General features: G+C 42.7%; 1 protein-coding gene across 3 annotated transcripts in view; it reads right to left on the bottom strand.

Annotated features, from left to right (window-relative positions):
- The window catches only part of hps4 (HPS4 biogenesis of lysosomal organelles complex 3 subunit 2), a 49585-nt gene that overhangs the window by 4374 nt on the left and 24940 nt on the right, over positions 1-20271 (bottom strand). For all 3 annotated transcript variants that reach the window (XM_043715471.2, XM_087999910.1, XM_043715472.2), the window contains exons 7-12: positions 19843-19915; positions 17543-17561; positions 9363-9462; positions 6520-7405; positions 4540-4669; positions 539-641 (exon numbers count right to left, since the gene is read on the bottom strand). In XM_043715471.2, the coding sequence (XP_043571406.2) occupies positions 539-641; positions 4540-4669; positions 6520-7405; positions 9363-9462; positions 17543-17561; positions 19843-19915 (1311 nt within the window). The remainder of the gene's footprint in view (positions 1-538; positions 642-4539; positions 4670-6519; positions 7406-9362; positions 9463-17542; positions 17562-19842; positions 19916-20271) is intronic.

Below are 20271 nucleotides of genomic sequence, written 5' to 3'. Positions count from 1 at the left end.
GGACAATTGCCAAGAAAGGTTAGTTTAATTTATTTCACTTGCTCAACTGCCATACACTGCCTCTCTGTGCCTCTGGTGCTGTGACAGTGCAAGAGAGACCAACACTCTGCAAGTTGGAGATACTGATAGGCCACTTTTCTTCAAGTTCTGGGAGATAGATATACCAGAAAAGGAAACATGGAAATGTTTGTTCTACAATAAAAAAGTTAGCAAGTAATATCTTGGTGAAAATGTGCTGGAAAAACACAGCCGGTCAGGCAGCATCCAAGGTGCAGGAGAATCAACATTTCAGGCATAAGTCTGATCAAGGGCTTATGCCCAAAACATCGAATCTCCTGCTCTTTGGATGCTGCTTGACCGGCTGTGCTTTTCCAGCACCACACTCACAACTCTGATCTCCAGCATCTGCAGCCCTCACTCTCTCCTAATAAAATGCTAGCAGCCAAGTGCTGGAAATGTGATTAGAGTAGATAGGTGCCTAACTGGCACGAATATGATGGAACTTTGTGCTGAAATACCATACAATTCTACAACATACCGGATAATCATTTCACGAGTGCTCCTGTTGTGGTCCAAATCAGTGTGCATCAAAGCTGTTGCTCTGATGAAATGACCCTTCTGATCACCAGAGGAAAGCTGAGCTTTAAAATGAAAAGGAACAATTTAGTATCAATCATTTAGTCACTAAGAAATATACTGCCAGAGATCTCACCATTTTCTGTCGAAGTCTGCAGAACCACATCAGATGCAACATTAGCGTTTACTCCATTTGGTAATTTCAACCACCAGCACCCAGTCTTCCTCCCTCCTCTGTTAATGATATTTTATAGATTCTATAGATCACCCTCCAGCATATTAACCACGAGCAATGATTCAAACATGAACAGGTACTGCTCACACAGTTGTCAATTAACCCTTAATTACTGCAATTAGTGTGAGGTGAAGGGGTAAACGTCAGGGAATGGGTCTGGGTGGGTTGCTCTTCGGAGGGTCGGAGTGGACTCGTTGGGCCGAAGGGTTTGTTTCCACACTGTAAGTAATCTAATCTAAAGTGTTATACCCAAACTGTCAACTTCCCCACCTCCTGATGCTGTCTGTGTTCTTCCAGCCTCCTGCTTATATACTTTGGATTCCAGCATCTGCAGCTTCTTTGTCTCTAAGTTTATGCCACTGGAAAGTCTCTTCAAAGAATGCCCACTTTGAAGAAGTTCTCTGCCTCCCTCAGACCCTTTCTCACTGCCAGACCACTGTGACCTCTTCAGCTCTTTGACCACACCCCATGAAACAAATCTGCTCCTACAAATATGTGACCTTCCTCAAGGGTTACTGGACAGCAACGAATGGTAACCTTGACTAATTTACCATCGTCAGCTCTTCCACCTCCTAAAATCAGCCAACTCTTCAACTGTGGCTGGTCCTCACTGAAGCTGCTGTCAGCTCGTTTCCGCTACCTCCTTTGTTGAGAATTCTGGGCTCTAAAGACACACCACCATTTATTTGCACTTTCCATTCCATCACATGATTTTGATTTCATTTTAATTAACTCTAATAGGTTTGTATGGTTCGCAGGTGATGATTCTTTCCTTCTTTATAGATGATCAAAGTTTCCAAGTCATCTGGGCATTAATGTTCTCGAGATTGGAACGGATTCTGTAGCTGTTTGCAGGACTAGAGCTGAGGCACGTCTTCAAGGGCTGATAGTTTTGGGGTATTAGTAGATGCAGAAGTAACTTGTTTCAGGTACACTCTTCTCTCAATGAACTTCAACCTTCAGTGTGCAAACAACTCCTTCAGTTCTTTGCCATGCATCCTACTCTCTATTAAATTCTACTTATCCATGGATCCCTGTCCTTATCTGGCTCCCTAGTTCCGCAACATTGATTTCATTACCATGGTCTTCGTTTGTTTTGTTTTAATTCCTCATGGATTGTGGGAGTCGCTATCTGGCCAGTATTTTATCACCCGTCCCTAGTTGCCCTTGAGAAGGTGGTGTTGAGCTGCATTCTTGAACCACTGCAGTCCATACTGACCCACAATGTCCTTAGGGATGGGAATTCCAGGATTTTGACCCAGAGACAGCGAAGGGACGGCAATTATAATTCCAGGTCAGGATGGTGACTGGCTTGAAGGGGAACTTGCAGGTGGTGGTATGGATCCACTGCCCCTTGTCCTTCTAGATGGAAGTGGTCATGGGTTTGGAAAGTGCTGCCTAAGGACTTTTAGTGAATTTCTGCAGTGCATCTCGAAGAGAGTACACAATAATGCTATTGAGTGTCAATGGTGGAGGGAGTGAATGTTTGCGGACGTGGTGCCAATCAAGCAGACTGCTTTGTTTTGGATGGTGACAAGCTTCTTGAGTGTTGTGGGAGCAGTTCCCAAGTGGGGAGTATTCCATCACGCTCCTGACTTGTGCCTGGTAGATGGTGGACAGGTTTTGGGAGATTTGTAGATTCTTACAGAGCCTCATGCCAGCTCTGAAGTCTCTTCCAGCCCAAATTTCCCATCTTGCATGGTCTGTTCTGGGGTCTGAATCACTGTGCACCCTCTCTCCTTCCTCGCACTGCAACCAGTGAAATCTGTGCCTCAGAATAAAAATCCTGCCACCTGAAACCTCACTAATCAGCCTGCACTCTGCAAAATCTCCCCACATCTTCCTCGAAACCTGCAGCTCTGATAATATTTGCATTAGTTCCCAAACCTTCTTATTTTCCCAGTGACCAGTCGGTTTCTTTATGAAGCACCTTAGGATAGTGTTGAACTGAAGTTCTGGGATGTCAAAAAATTATTCGGATTTGAGACTACTGAGGACATCTGCTGGCCCATTTTTAGATTGCACCTTTTTTCTCCAGATGGTTTTTAACATTTCTGACTTTATGAAAACTTCTGAAAACTGACTTTATTATGCAAGATATGCAGAGTTTCTAACATACTGCAGAATGTTAGTCCAATTTAGTTATCTTAAGGACAGAACGTTAAAAAATTGTGGGTATTATTTGGAATGCAGTGTCCGACTAGTGAATGTAGGGGAATGGGTCTGGGTGGGTTGCTCTTCGGAGGGTCGGTGTGGACTTGTTGGGCCAAAGAGCCTGTTTCCACACTGTAAGTAATCTAATCTAATCTAATCTAATCTAATCTAATCTAATCTAGTGGTGGATACAGACACAAGAGTCATTTTGAAAACAGACCATTTGTTGAAAGAGCAAAACATTACAGGGTCAGGGGCCAGTAGGTTGGATGCTCTTTCAAGGGCCAGTGCAGACTCAAATGAGCCAAATGGTCTCTTTCTGCACTGCAAGGATTCTACGATTCTAAAGGGTGACCTCACAATACTAGAGACCTGGGTTCGATTCCACCCTCAGGTGAGAATCTGTGTGGAGTTTGCACATTCTCTCGGTGTCTATGTGGGTTTCCTCCGGGTGTTCTGGTTTCCTCCCCCACTCCAAAGATGTGCAGGTCAGGGTGGATTGGCCATGCTAAATTACCCCATAGTGTCCAGGGATGTACAGGCTAGGTGGGTTAGCCATGGGCAATTTAGGGTTACTGGGATAGCATAGGTGAGTGGGAGGGTCTCCGAAGGGTTGGTGCAGACTTAATGGGCGGAATGGCCTCTAGCTGCACTGCAGGGATTCTATGATTTATGGGAAACAGGAAAAAGTGGGAGAGTGGGTCTAACTGGATTACTCTTCAAATCAAAAAGCGATGAATACACAGGAGACTAATAGCTTCCTTCAGTAAACAACTGTTCTTTGATACCATGAATTAATCATAGAATCCCCCCAGTGTGGAAGCAGGCCATTCAGCCCATCAAGTTCACACTGACTCTTCGAACAGCATCACACCCTGATTGACGCCCCTACCCTATCGCTGTAATCCGGCATCTCCAATGGCCAAACCACTGCTCATCTTTGGACTGTTTCGGAGCACCCAGAGGAAACCCACGCAGACACAGGAAGAATGTGCAGTCAGACAGTCGCCCGAGGCTGGAATTGAACCTGGGTCCCTGGCGCTGTGAGGCAGCAGTGCTAACCACTGAACCACTGCCACCCTACAAATGTCTATGAAGATCCCGCCATCTATTCAGGAGATGCTGGACGTCAGCTCAGGATTAAACCTCGAAATGTTTATGCTGTAATTTCACTCAATATCTAAATCGCAGGTCTTAAATTAACCAGGTAACAGGCGAGACTATAATTGCTTTCATTACCTTAAACCAAGGTAATAAAGGTAAGTAAGGTAACCTTAAACCAACCTAAAACAAAATATTGCTTTTTCTGAATCCTGATCACAATCCAATGATCCCTGATAGAAATTGGAAGTATGTATGCAAGGCAAGAATAGAAACGGGTTCAACTGTGATAACCTTCTTAGCCAAACCCAAATAATCAACATTACATGCTAATGCTCAATATTGAGAGTCAGACAACAGGAATGCCCACTTGGGTAAGATCTCGGAGGATCATCAATACATGATAAAATTACATAGGTCAGCCATTCCTAAAGAGGGAAGTGACATTGACATATATACACACAAATACTGACCTGTGAGTATATGCTGAATACAGTCATAATGCGCAAAGTTGTAGCCAAGTAAGTTACAGAAACTCCTGTTGAGTAACGTCTCACTCAGGTGAACCTCTAAGCCATTTAAAGATGCCAGGACACTGTGATACTGTGGAGGAGACGAAAGCAGTTGGGATTCTGTTAGCCAAGTGACTGCCATTGATGTCTAACTGCAGTCAGCAGTGTGCAATGCATCAAGCACCCAAATTTATACAATATTTATTCAAAATCTCAAAGGATCAAGTTCCCTCAGTGTTTTTCTCCCTAACCGCACAGTTTAAGATTTCCATATGAAATGGATTGAGAACTACATTTAAATGACCCGCACAGCAATTTAAAATTAACCACATGCACAGCCATTAACAACTGATCAGCCCATGTATGTATCCTAAAAAGCATTAATCATAGGGGTAGCTTGATTGGGAGGCATAAAATATAATGGAGAATTTTACAAGTTAAGAAGTACGAAGTTACTTATTTCTTTTCTAATAATAATAATAATAATAATAATAATATGTTGGTGGCTACAATACTGGATGGTAATTAACAGTCAAGAGAGTGGTGCTGGAAAAGCACAGCAGGTCAGGCAGCATCTGAGGAGCAGGAAAATTGACGTTTAGCACAAAAGTCATTCCTGATGAAGGGCTTTTGCCTGAAACGTCGATTTTCCTGCTCCTTGGACGCTGTCTGACCTGCTGTGCTTTTCCAGCACCACACACTTGATTCTAATCTCCAGTATCTGCAGTCCTCACTTTCGCCGAGGTAATGAACAGGTTTCTTGATTGGAATGCAAGAAAACCCTAAAGCACATGAATGAAAAACTGTCTGTTCCCCAGGCTAGCAAATCAAAAACTTAAGTGCATTGGTTTAATGTGGAAGGGCAAAGATTTAAAAAGGACCAAAGGGGCAACGTTTTCACACAGAGGGTGGTGCATCTATGGATTTACTAGCCTGTATGAAGGCCTGTTGCCCCTCACATCAATTTTAAAATTTTTATCCTCATGTTCAAACAAGACTGAGATAGAAAGGTTCTTGAGTATCAAGGAGATCAAGGGTTACGGGAGAAACCGGGAGAATGTGGTTGAGAAACTTATTAGCCATGATTGAATGGCGGAACAGACTTGATGGGCTGAATGACCTAATTTCTGCTCTTATGTCTTACGGTGTATGGAATGAACTGCCAGAAGAAGTGATGGAGACTGGTACAATTACAACATTGAAGAGGCATCTGGATAGGTACATGATTAGGATGGGTTTAGAGAGAGATATGAGCCTAATGCTGGGACTAGATTAATTTGAGATATCTGCTCAGCATGGACAAGTTGGATCAATGGGTCTGTTTCCATGTTGTGCAGCTGTATGATTCTAAGTTGGACAAATGCAGATTGTGCAAACATGGTACCCAATTATACATAATGGGCTTGGTTCAAATCCTCTGCATCTGGGCAGTGTGTGATCATAGTTATAATGTATTACCATTATGTTTGACCTCAAAGTGAGATCAGTCAAGTTTCCTCATCAACATCAAACCATTTCTGCAGCAGAGTTCCTGACATTTAGAGGGGATCAAATAAAACCATAAATGGGTCGCTCTTGGCCTTGTCTCATTCCATATAAAAATCACAGCCATGACTCATTCACGAGAATTTGACACAGTACCAGAAAGCTGCTGAATTATACTCCTGGACAAGTCAATGCAATTGAAAACCAGAACTTAAATCCAAGATGACAATCTCACCTTCCCTAACAAAAGTTAAAAAAACCTCAAGTATTAGACCATGTTTTTGAAAGTATTTATATAAGGAACATTCCGGGAGCAATTTGCTGAACAAACCTGTTCAGGAATTTTACTGGAAGGTGCTAAGATTTCTCCTGTCCATATTTAAGGTTCTTGCAGCAATGACATTTAAAAGACTAGTCTTGTTGTTTTAACATCACACATTGGTTAAAAATACTCACAACATCTTCAATGGCGCTGCGATTGGCTCTAAATCCATCTTCAGCCAAAAGAAACATTACTAATCCTTTCACCGCATGAATATATAGATTGAGTTTCACCAAATTTCCATGGTGACTGGGTTCACCCAGGCATCCATTCTTAAATATCACAGTCTGCTCAATTTCCGCACTCTCTTTTCTATATTCAGTGGGTGGTGAAGGGTGAGACAAGTCTCTAAGCAAGGTTCCTTGAGACAAGACAGCATCACCATGTAGTAAATTCCTGTGTTGTTGCAAAGGAACAGTTTGAACAGCAATAGGAGAGGTTAAAGGAGGCGTGACACTGGCCTCTTTCTGATCAGGAACCTCATCATTTTCAAATTCAGAAGCAAGCTGCACTTTTGAAGAGTCAGATATAGTCAATCTACTTGAAGCATTTATGTCTGAGGAATCACTAATTCTTTCAGGTCCAGTCACTCTTTCAGTGTTCTCATTATTTCCACTTTCTTTCAATTCCACATACAGATCCCTGGAAATTGAATTAGGCTGTTCCCTCTCCAATTGTAGTGTAAAGCAAGAGTTGCTAGGAGGAGTACAGGCTTCAGGAGTGGAAGACAATGGGATTTCGTTCTCAGGATGAGAGCTTGCACTCACTGAAGACTTATAGTCAACCTCCATTGAACGAGGTTGTATAGAGCGTTCTTCTTTGTAGTTCTGGGCAAGATCCCTGGAATCTGCTGGTCTATCACGGTCTTTAGAATTTGAATGTGGGTTCTCAAACTCAGTGGTATCTCTGCACTCCGCCTCACCATTCATCTCAGAATTTGAACTGGTTGGCAGTGTTCTGGAGACAGGCTGTTTCTGAATATTCTCGTCAGTCAAATCCGGCTTCGGAGACTCAGCTAACCTACAATACGAAATGAATTTTTTAAAAAAGATGCAAAATGAGCTTTGTTCCAAATTTTATCTTACTTTTAAAATCCCAGCATTAATGCACAGCGAGTTGATTGCTTTTCATCTGGAGTATTGTCTCCCCGTCACTCTTAACCTTTCACTGAATTTGTCCTCCAACAGTGTCCAACTCCATTATCCATGTATTGACATTGAAAATGTTGATAGTTATTGTATTAATGGTTATTAACAAGACTAAGGGCTGAACTTTCCATCCCCTGAGTAAAGTAGACAATGGCAAGTCAGTTTGGAAAACATGGAGCTTGGAAAAATGAGATTCTCAAAATTGAAAAGAAAAATTCAGATTGCGCAACGAAGTTTCAAACAATGAGGGAAGGGGAAAGAGACTCATTGAATGCATTTACATCTCTTTAGTCCCCAACCTCAACCCATTGACACGCAGTTGTTATTCTCCCAAATGTCAGAGTGACTATTCCTGACATAAAAGAAGAGCAAGTATCTGACAATGCCAGCTCATTGACTGTTCTTCCTGGTCACTACTGTGGACAGTAGGGTGTGCTCCATGAGCTGCAGTTGCCTCCTCATCCATGGGGTTTGGCATCAGACACGCACCAACTTACCACATCATCATGGCACATCTCTGACCCACGTAGTATATCGTTCTCCATTTTCAACTTGAAGCATACTAGCACCTTTCACTGTAATGCTATGCCGGGACAAACACCATTGAATCAGGCTGCACCCCAGGGCTCCTCATTTGATCTCCTAGCGCCTCACATACTTTGCACCTATATGGATGCTCACAGTAACTCTGCCTTGCCTTTCTGTGCTTTGTACCTCATCAGAATTTAGAAGGATCATAGGTGGCTTTGTGGTTAGCACTGCTGCCTCACAGTGCCAGGGACCCAGGTTTAATTCCAGCCTTGGGTGACTGTGTGGAGTTTGCACATTCTCCCCGCGTCTGGATGGGTTTGCTCTGGCTTCTTCCCACAGAACAAAGATGTATAGATTAGATGAATTGGCCATGCTAAGTTGTCCACAGTGTTCAGGGATGTGTAAGTTGGGTGCATTAGTCAGGGGTTAAATCTAGGGGAATGGTTCTGGGTGGGTTCCTCTTCAGAGTGTCGGTGTGGATTTGTTGGGCCAAAGGGCCTCTTTCCACACTGTAGGGATTCTATGAGTAGTTTTGTCTGGACTCTGGGGAGTTAACAACAGTCAGCCTTACAGGTCCAATGTAACCAATACCCAGGGATCTGCTCAGAGATCATTCAGATATTCAGTCACACATAAGTTAGTGCTGTCCATCCCATCCAGTCAGAGTGGTGAGCTGTCGTCAGTATGTTGAAATTGTCAAACCATAACGTAGCAGACTTCTTCAACAGAAACAAAGAGTTTCATTTCAATGTCCGACATATCCAAGTGCTCCAGTTTCCTTCCATGGTCCAAAGATGTGCCGGCTAGATGGATCGGCCATCCAAAATTGCCCATAAGTGTCCAGGGATGTGCAGGTTGGGTGAATTAGCCATGGGAAGTACAGGGATAGGGTAGGGGACAGGATGCTGTTCGGAGGGTTGTTGTGTACTTGATGGGCCGAATAGCCTGCTTCCACACTGTAGGGATTCTATCCTGTGATCATCAATATCACTTCTTCGATGTCGATGCCAGGTACTCTGGGAGCTGCCATGATGTGATGATTGGTCTTTGTTGGGCAGGTCTGGGGTATGTGAAAAGACAAAGCAGTTCACGATTATCATCTAGTGATTGGTTGTTTGGATGTGAGTAAGAAAAGCACTAGAGCTTGCTCTGATGCCTACTCTCTGACCCAAAAGCCTACAGACACCATTCATCTGTGCTTAAATATCAAGAATGCTGTCTTGGGTAGGATACAACTTCAGAAATGTATTGTAACACAGATCAGTACTTGACTCAACTCCTGGAAAGCCAAATCTCACCCATGCATCCATTCAACTGCGAACTGCCGCAGAGCTGCAGACTCCTCTTCAGTAATGAATACAGTCAAGACTGTGACATCTTTGGGTAAGGGTGCATCTTCTGCAAGTAAAAATAGACGCAGGATTATATTATAAATTACTAGCTACAATATATCAACATCACACAGTTACCATAAAAACAACCACACCAAAAAGGATCAGTCATATGGAAACATACTGTTGTCTGTGTCAACTGGAGTGCACTGGTTAGACAAGAGACGATTTAGGGTCCAGCTTGATATCCCTGGGTCTTGAGCCAAAGTTACTCATATCAAAACTGCTCTCCCTTTCCATAAACTTGAAATCCGGAACCAGTTTCCTCTAAAGTAATTGCATCTATGGAGAAGGTATTTGCAATGAAATTGAAATAGGAGATCTGTGTAAAATGGTAAAGACAACGTAGATTGGACTGCATGTATGGGCGCTAAATTTGCTGCTGACACAATGATCGAACATCAATTTGTAAAGAGGGCATAGGGAGTCTAGGAAGGAGTTTTTGAATGAGGTGTATTATCAGGATTTAGATGGGTTACTTAACTGGGCAAAAATTTGCATGTAGCCGAAACATAATGTGGGAAAATCTGAACTTGCCCACTTTGGTGGAGAGTATAGAAAAGCAGCATATTGTTTAAATTGAGAGTGATTGCAGACCGCTGCAGTAGTGAGGTGTCCTGTACATAAAGCAGGAAAGGTTAATAGGCAGGTAGAACAAATTAATAGGAAGGCTAATGGAATGTTAGAAATTATTTTAAAGGAGAAATAAAGATAAAAGGAAGCAAGTTTTGCTGCAGTTATGCACTACATTGCTCTGGAGCACTGTGTACAGTCTCCTTATTTAAGGAAGGACATAACTGCATTTTAAGCAGCACAGAGGTGGTTCATTCGGGTCAGTCCAGGAATGAAGGGCCTGTCTGACAAGGTAATGACACATGGGCGTGAATGTGCCAGTCTGCTGAGGAATGTTCTTGCATCTTTCCATTAAAGATTAAATTCCCAGGCTAAATCTCCAAATTAAACAGCTACCTTGCTTTAATTTAGTGATGGCACTCCTGTCTGATTAAGAATGGGTGATGTTCACACCCCATTCCAGATAATCCCATTAGGTAAACAACAAAGTTCTGGGTTCATAACCAATTGGCTACTCGCAGCAGATGGACGTGGGAGATCCCACTCTCCAGTTGTGTGGGTTGCGGCAATCCATACCATTTTCCTGTGGTATCCAATGAGCTATTGTATCGGTATAATGATTATGGTCTGGCAGATTGTGCATCAGCCGAAGGATGCTTCCTCTCCACTGAAAGTGTATGAAGACATAAAAGCAAGAAACCTATATCATGGGCTGAATACTGCAAGACATACTGAAACTAAATCAATTTAAAAAGGAAAAAGATGGAGAGAACAGGCTGAAGATAGATTTGCAGAATACAAGATATGAGAAGCTCAATCAATTCATTGTTCCAGATGAACTACTCATTCATCAACTGTTTATGGGATCTTGACATGTACAAATTTGGCTGCTGTTCAATTGAGCATTTTCAGTACATCTTCAAATTCAACCACTGTTGTATCCATTACGAATTCTCTTGGCATTATAAAATGCAGGAAAACTTTGCCATTGTTGAATTTGGCTTCCAAGACTGTGCTTAATCCTAGTTGTTGAATTATTCTCAACAGTTCTCATTTCTTCCAATTGCCTTTCTACAGTCTTCATAAAATTAGTTTTTCCTACTTCATTTAATAATGTCTTACGAACACCAAAGTAGAATTCTTTGAGGAGCTATAAAGCAAGGTAGCTAAAGGAGAGCCAGAGGATGTAATCTATTTGGATTTCCAGAAGGCCTTCCAGGTGCCACATATGACGCTGTGAAATAAGGCAAGCGCCCAGGGTCAGGGGTAAGGTACTGACATGGGTGGAGGATGGGCTGACTTGCAGAAGGCAGAGTGTGGGGATAAAGGAGTCTTTTTCAGGATTGCAGCCAGTCACTGGAGATCGACAGGGGTCACTGTTAGGACCACAACTATTCATATTTTGCATTAATGATCTGGACAAAGGAACTGGGGGCATTGATGTAAATTTGCAGGTGACACAAAGAGAGGTGGAGGGACAGGTAGAGTTGAGGATGAGGGGAGGCTGCAGAAGTACTTGGACAGGCTAGGCGAGTCGGAATACAATATGGGAAAGTAACAAGTTATGCACTTTGGCAGGAAGAACAGTAGACCATTTTCTAAATGGGAAATGGCTTTGGAAATCTGAAGCACAAAGGAACTTGGGAGTTTGAGTTCAGGATTCTCTTCAGGCTAATATGCAGGTTCAGTTGGCAGTAAGGAAGGCAAATGCAACATTAACATTCATTTCACGAGGCTAGAATATAAGAGCAGAGATGTACTGCTGGGGTTGTATAAGGCTCTGGTCAGACTGCATTTGGAATATTGAGAGCAGTTTTGGGTCCTGTATCTGGAGGGAGTCCACAGGAAGTATACAAGAATGATCCCAGGGATAAAGGCCTTGTCAGATGAAGAGTGGTTGAGGACAAAGGGTCTGTACCCAATGGTGTTTAGAAGGATGAGGGGAGATCTGACTGAAGCTTATAGAATACTGAGTAGGCTGGATAGAGTGGGCATAAAGACGTTTCCACCAGTGGGAGAGACTAGGACCTGAGGGCACAGCCTCAGAGTGAAGGGACGACCCTTCAAAACTGAGATGAGGAAAAATTCCTTCAGCCAGAGGATGGTCAATCTATGGAACTCATTGCCACAGAAGATTGTGGAGGCCAAGTCATTAAGCGTATTTAAGACAGAGTTCATAGGTCATTGATTAGTTCGAGGATCAAGGGTTACGGGGAGAAGGCAGAAGTATAGGGTTGAGAAACACATCAGCCATGATCGAACAGTAGAGTAGACGTGATGGACCGAATGGCTTAATTCTGCTCCTATACCTTTTAGTCTTATTTACATAGCTTATATTTCATAATCTTTCATGCACAATTAGTCTTGAAACAGGAAAGGAAAACAATTTCCCAAGCCTATATGTAGCAATCCTCCCAGTCTCAGGTCATTCCAAAGCCCTTCACAGCTATTGGGAACACAGTTATGACTATAATGGAAGTCATCATAACAACCAACTCACTCACATGGATGTCTGAATAATTTAACAAGTTCCAACTCATAGGCTATTGCTTTTGGGTACAGTTGCTTCACCCTGGGTTCTTGCAGACATCAGCCAGGTTTACAAGACTACAAGACAAAGATCGATTTTGAGAGGAGGACAATGCTATTTCATGTCTGCCCACGCGAGAGGTTTATCCATTGGCCAGGGCAAATATGAACACGGCCTCCATCCTACAGCCAAATGTCCATATTCATCAAACTTGTTGATGCTGATCATTAACTTAACTGCCATCCACAAACGCCATTATGGCTACAGGGCAGACCCAATGGAAGTACTTGAATTTCAAATCGCTGCATTTAACCGATTCAGAATCGTTAGTTAAAGAGACTGTAGCTGAAAATTCTGAAAAACCCGTCAGTAATCAAGCAGAGTCAGTATGGTTTTGTCAAAGGTAAATCACTTTTAACCAATTTATTGCCGTTTGTTGAAGGAGTAAAATGTACTTTGGATAAGATGGGGACAGGGTGAGGGGAGCACTGTTGATGTAATAAACTTAGATTTCCAGAAGGCATTGGGTAAGGTGCCATTTGAAAGGCTACTCCACAAAATAAATGATGTAGGCAGTTAACATATTAAGCAGAAGTGGGTACTGCAGATGCTGGAGATTTGAGTCAAGATTAGAGTGGTGCTGGAAATGCACAGCAAGTCAAGCAGCATTCAAACAGCAGGAAAATCGACGTTTCGGGCAAAAGTACTTCATCAGAAATGAGCCTCATTCCTCATTCCTGATGAAGTGCTTTTGCCTGAAATGTCGATTTTCCTGCTCCTTGGATGCTGTCTGACCTGCTGCGCTTTTCCAGCACCACTCTAATCTCAGTTAACATATTAGCATGAATAGGTAAATTGGCTGAGTATCCTGAAAGGTGGAGAGATAAATGAGAGGAGCTCCTCTCATTTATCTCTCCACCCTTCAGGCATTCTGCCTGTATTCCTGATGAAGGGCTTTTGCCCGAAACGTCGATTTTACTGCCCCTCGGATTCTGCCTGAACTGCTGTGATTTTCCAGCACCACTAATCCAGAATCTGGTTTCCAGCATCTGCAGTCATTGTTTTTACTGCGTATGTTGCGAAGACAACATAAGGAAGTTTATAGAGAGGTTGGGTGAGCAGGCAGCGTATCTGGCAGTTGGGGTATAGTGGGAAAAATGTGAAGTTGTTCATTTTGGCTGAGAGAATTGTAGAGTGCTGCTTAAACAGAACAACTGCAGAACTGAACTACAGAGAGGAATTTAGGTGTTTTGGTTCATGAGTCACAAAAACTTAAGTGTGCAGGTACAGCACATCATCAAGATGGCTAATAGAATGCTCTGTTATGATTTAGGAATTCAACATAAAAGGAAGGATGTTATGCATCAGTTCTACAGCACATCAGTGAGGCTGCATTTTGAATTTTGTGTGCTCTTTGGGTCTACTTGTTTAAGGAAGGATGAAAATGCATTTGAAGTGGTTCAGAGCAATTTACTAGAGTCATACAGCACGGAAACAAACCCTTCGGTCCAACCAGTCCACGCCAATCATAATCACAAACTAAATTAATCACACCCGCCTGTGTTTGGTCCATATCTCTCTGTAACTTTCCTCTTCATGCACTTATCCAAATGTCTTTTAAATGTTGTAACTGTACCTGCATCCACCACTTCCTCTGAAAGTTCATTCCACATATGAACCACACTGTGTAAAAATAGTTGCTCCTCATGTCTTTTTTTAAATCTTTCTTCCTTCACCTTAAAATTATGGCCCCAGTCTTGAAATCCCCCACCCTAGGGAAAAGACACCTGTCTTTCACCTTATTGATACCCCACACGATCCGAGAAACTTCTATAACGGACAGCCCTCAACCTCCTATGCTCCAATGAAATAGGTCCCAGCCTATCCTCATAACTCAAACCCTCCATTCCCAGCAACATCCAGGTAAATATTTTCTGAGCTCTCTCTAACTTAATAATGTCCTTTCTATTCCTGATGAACGGCTTTTGCCCGAAACGTCGATTTTCCTGCTCCTCGGATGCTGCCTGACCTGTTGTGCTTTTCCAGCACCACTCCAATCTAGACTCTGATTTCCAGCATCTGCAGACCTCACTTTTGCTTAATATCCTTTCTATAACAGAGCGACCAGAACTGGACAAATAATCCAGAAGAGGCCTCACCAGTGTCCTGTACAGCCTCAACATGACATCCCAACTCCTTTAGTCAAAGGTCTGAGCAATGAAGGCAAGCAAGATCGATACTAGGAATGAATGGATTGTCTTAAGGTTGGACAGGCTGAGCTGCTTTCTGTTGGAGTTTAAAACAGTGAAGGCCAACTTGATTGAAGTGTACAACGTTCCGAATGGTCTTGACAAGGTAGAATGGAGAGTACATTTCCTCTTGTGGGTCAGTGCAGAACTGGCAGTGATGTAAAGTTACAGGTCACGGTTTTAAAATCAGGAAGAATTGAGGAGGAACATTTTATTCTCACAGAGGATTGAGAGACTTTGGAACTCTTTGCCTCAGAAGCTGGTGGAGGTGGGGACATTGAATATTACGATACAGATTCTTGCTAGGCAGGGGAATCAAGAGTTAATCAGAGGAAGATGGGAATGTGGAATTCAAAGCAGAAACAGATCAGACCACAATTTTATTAAGCTCGAGGGGATCAAGGGGCTAAAATTTACTTCTGCTCCTATTTCATATATTCATATTTGTGTCACAGAGTCATACAGCACGGAAACAGACCCTTGGGTCCATACCAAACTTAATCCTTAATTTTTATTGCTCATTTTAATAATACAGAACAGGGAATGAAAGAGGCAAAAATATCTTTGTAATGTCTACAGTCTCTGACCAAACTGCCTGGGATCAATAGTTTCTAAAGCTAGAAAACTGGGGAATGTTAACCCTGTTATATAGAGTCATAGACATGTACAGCATGGAAACAGACTCTTCAGTCCAACCCGTCCATGCCGACCAGATATCCCAACCCAATCTAGTCCCACCTGCCAGCACCTGGCCCATATCCCTCCAAACCCTTCCTATTCATATACCCATCCAGATGTCTTTTAAATGTTGCAATTATACTAGCCTCTACCACTTCCCCTGGCAGCTCATTCCATACACGTATCACCCTCTGCATGAAAAGGTTGCGTCTTAGGTCTCTTTTATATATTTCCCCTCTCACACTAAACCTCTAGTTCTGGACTCCCCGACCCCAGGGAAAAGACAATGTCTATTTATCCTATCCATGCCCCTCATCATTTTGTAAACCTCTATAAGCTCACCCCTCAGCCTCTGATGCTCCAGGGAAAACAGCCCCAGCCTGTTCAGCCTCTTCCTATAGCTCAAATCCTCCAACCCTGGCAACATCCTTGTAAATCTTTTCTGAACCATTTCAAGTTTCACAACATCTTTCCGACAGGAAGGAGACCAGAAATGCACATAATATTCCAACAGTGAGTCATCCCATGCCCCCTTCCCCCCAGAGAGTTTCAAATGAGCTTATGGTTTGGCCTGAATGAAGACTGGAGCATTGAGAACTGCAACTATGTTCAGCAATAAGGAGACACAGAATAAAATGGTATTTAGAACAATACAGCACAGAACAGGCCCTTCGGCCCTCGATGTTGCGCCAACCTGTGAACTACACTATCCCAAAATCATCCCTGTGCTTATCTAAGGATTGTTTAAATCTCCCTAATGTGGCTGAGTTGACTACATTAGCAGGTAGGGCATTCCACGCCCTTACCACTCTCTGCATAAAGAACCTGCGTCTAACATCTGTCTTAAATCTATCACCCTTCAATTTGTAGTTATGCCCTCTCATACAAGCTGACGTCATCATCCTAGGAAAAAGCCTTTCACTGTCTACCCTATTTAAGCCTCTGATCATCTTGTATGTCTCTATTAAATCCTCTCTTAGCTTTCTTCTTTCCAATGAGAACAGACCCAAGTCTCTCAACCTCTCCTCATAAGACCTTCCTTCCAGAACAGGGAACATCCTGGTAAATCTCCTCTGCAACTTTTCCAATGCTTCCACATCCTTCCTGTAATGGGACGACCAGAACTGTACGCAATATTCCAAGTGAGGCTGCACCAGCGTTTTGTATAGTCGCAGCATGATATTGCGGTTCCGGAACTCAATCCCTCTACCAATGAAACCAAACACACCGTATGCCTTCTTAACGGCATCATCCACCTGGATAGCAACTTTCAGGGATCTATGCACTTGGACTCCAAGATCCCTCTGCACATCCACACTACCAAGAATCTTTCCATTGACCCAGTATTCTGCCTTCCTGTTATTCTTCCCAAAGTGCATCACCTCACATTTAACTGCATTGAACACCATTTGCCACCTCTAAGCCCAATTCTGCAGTTTATCCAAGTCCCCCTGCAACCTATAACATTCTTCCAAACTGTCCACTACTCCACCGACTTTAGTGTCGTTTGCAAATTTATGAATCCATCCACCTATGCCTGCGTCTAAGTCATTTATAAAAATGACAAACAGCAGTGGTCCCAAAACAGATCCTTGTGGCACACCACTAGTAACTGGACTCCAGACTGAATATTTTCCATCAACCACCACTCGCTGCCTTCTCTCAGAAAGCCAGTTTCTAATCCAAACTGCTAAATCACCCTCAATTCCATGCCTCTGCATTTTCTCCATCAGCCTACCACGTGGCACCTTATCAAAGGTTCATACTGAACTGAAAAGAAAAATCAAGAAATAAGGTTCAAATGTGCTAAATGTCTAGTTGTTAGCTGTTTCTGTAATTGTTTTTTTTAAAGCTAGTAGAAAAATTGTCGTAAAATTACACAAATTAAGGTATAAATGTCTGATTGCTGGTTAGTTAGCTTTCTGACACTAAATTTTAAAGCTCATACCTCAACAGACAAGGTATTTGGAACACCGTAGAAATGGTTACACAAGGTAACATGTTCAAGAAAGAAGGAAACTAGGATGGGAAGTAACTGGAAATAAAATAAATCTTACCGGTATTCTCAGGGAGATTCTGAAAGAAAAGGCAGTGATTCAGTTAAACTTTGTTGTCAATGTCCAAACATTCTCCATCAACCCAAGAGACATAATTCTTGCTTCTGGTCAATGGATACAGATTATTTTGAGAGAGAGGAGAAAATTTGCTTTATTCAGAAATCCTAAGAAAGGGCCATGTTCCCAGATGCAGGTCACCAAACATTGAAAAGGACAGTAAGGGAGCAATATGGAAAAAAGTGGTTAGTTGAAGCAACTCTTGTATTGTGAAAGACAGCACGGTGGCACAGTGGTTAGCACTGCTGCCTCACAGCGCCAGAGAACCGGGTTCAATTCCCGCCTCAGGCAACTGTCTGTGTGGAGTTTGCACATTCTCCCCGTGTCTGCGTGGGTTTCCTCCGGGTGCTCCGGTTTCCTCCCACAGTCCAAAAATGTGCAGGTTACGTGAATTGGCCATTCCAAATTGCCCATAGTGTTAGGTGAAGGGGTAAATATAGGGGAATGGGTCTGGCTGGGTTGCTCTTCGGAGGGTCGGTGTGGTCTTGTTGGGCCGAAGGGCCTGTTTCTACACTGTAAGTAATCTAATATGTAAGAAGGACAGAAAGAGTTATGAAGTTCTAAGTCTTAAAGTCTTAGCAAAGCATTTTTTTCAGTTAATTGTGACACATGTGGGGGTGTAGGGGGAAAGACGAATGTGAGGGGTGACACTGTGGCGCAGTGATTAGCAATGCTGCCTTACAGCACCAGGGACCCAGGGTCTATTCCAGCCTCAGGTGACTGTTTATGTGGAGTTTGCACATTTTCTGTGTCTGTGTTTCCTCCAGGTTTCCTCCCACATTCCAAAGATGTGAAGGTTAGGTGAAATAGCCATGCTAAATTGCCCATAGTGTTCAGGGATGTGTAGGTTAGGTGCATTAGTCAGGGTAAAGGTAGAGTAATGGGGAACAGGTTTGGATAGGATACTCTTCGTTGGGTTGGCGTGTACTTGTTGGGCCGAAGGGCCTGTTTTCACACTGTAGGGATTCTCATTCTTGTTCTATAAGGCTGTTTATTTAGAACTTGCAAGACATAAAACATCAGAAGCATTCATCATATAAAAAGAAAGGTGGGAGGCAGGGAAAAAAAGAGGAATTGCGTTACGAGAGAGGGAACTGTGAGATGAAGAGTAAAAGAGTGATGTAGGGAGATGGAGGACGTGTGAGAGCAACAGAAAGGCTGGGGTAGGAGTTCAGGGTGTGGGAGGCAAGGAGAGGGATTAGGAATAAGAAATCAAAAGGACAAAGCTAGATGATGCAGGAAATAAGAGAGGAGAAGATTATGAAAAGCTAGATGAAATATTAACTATAAATCACAAGGCCTTTCGTATCCCTCATCCACGATTGTGAAAACTTTCCATCACATACGCATTGCATTTAGTCCAGAACTACGTTTGCAACACTTCGTATTTGTGATGGAAAGTGAAAATATTCTCTGGTGCATCACAGAAAGAGTGTTGAAATAATAGCTACTGTTTCAGGAGACCACTATTTTCAGGTTTTCTTCGAACACTAACACGAGACAATGATTTAATTGTCTCAGTCTGGTGAAGACTCTAGTACAGGTAGAAGATCCTTTAACCGAACATCCAAAAACCGAAAAGCTCCGAAATCCAAAAGTTTTTTTGTGAAACGTTTTTTTTTCATTAACAAGGTCGTTTGGTGAGCAAACAGTTAACCCAAGTCGACACCTACTTGATGCGTGTCATTCAGATGCGACGTGGGGAGTGGCGTGGTCAAGCACATTCTTAGAAGTCTGCTCCTCTGTTAAGATTTTTTAAAATTTCACTATTAAAAACTGTTACTTATTCTGAAAACCAAAAAAGTCTGAATTCCGAAAAACAGCTGGTCCTGAGCATTTCGGATAAAAGATTTTCTACCTGTACCACAGCAGTATCAAAGATGCACTTCAGTCAGACATTAGTCAAACAGAGAATATAATCAAACAGACTGTAACATGTTGTGAAGAAGATGTGCAGCACCATAAGTCCCGTGTTTTACTGAAATTTGATTTGCCACAAACTGGCTGAAAATTGTGAATGTGCATCCTCACAGTCAAAGATCAACCTTGCATTAGAAAATGGTGGTGCAGTGGAATCAAGTAACACATTCAACACTGAAGAATCTTTAGTACCTTTCAAAGGAGGAAGTTACTGCACAGATCTGCAAATGTTGAACAAGCGAAATGCAGCATTACACTCAGTACTTGCACATGAAAGATACAATCTGCAAGTATTCCAGTGTATGAATGATCCAGCAACTCACCTGACTGTTAACACCAGGTTGATATGCTAATATTTTAGCTGTTATTGCAGGTGGAAGCTGAGTGCTGACAATTCTGAAAACAGAACATTAACAGGTAATACAGAAATTGTATATTACTGAAAAAGGACACACTTTGGCAAAGTTTCCATCTTTTACTCATCTGGATCATTTTTGCCACAAAACGATTAGATTCCCTATAGTATGGAAACAGATCCTTCGGCCCAACAAGTCCACACCGCCCCTCCGAAGAGTAATCCACCCAGACCCATTCCCCTACCCTATGTTTACCCCTGACAAATGCACCTAACACGATGGGCAATTTTTCATGGCCAATTCACCTGACCTGCACATCTTTGGATTGTGGGAGGAAACCCACATGGACACGGGGAGACTGTGTGGAATTTGCACAGTCTCCTGAGGCTGGAATTG

Source organism: Chiloscyllium plagiosum, unplaced genomic scaffold (assembly GCF_037043375.1).
Source record: "Chiloscyllium plagiosum isolate Xiang-an unplaced genomic scaffold, Cpla_swu_hap1 HiC_scaffold_24, whole genome shotgun sequence".
NCBI classification, from domain to species: Eukaryota; Metazoa; Chordata; class Chondrichthyes; order Orectolobiformes; family Hemiscylliidae; genus Chiloscyllium; species Chiloscyllium plagiosum.
This window is presented reverse-complemented; position numbering and strand designations above follow the sequence as displayed.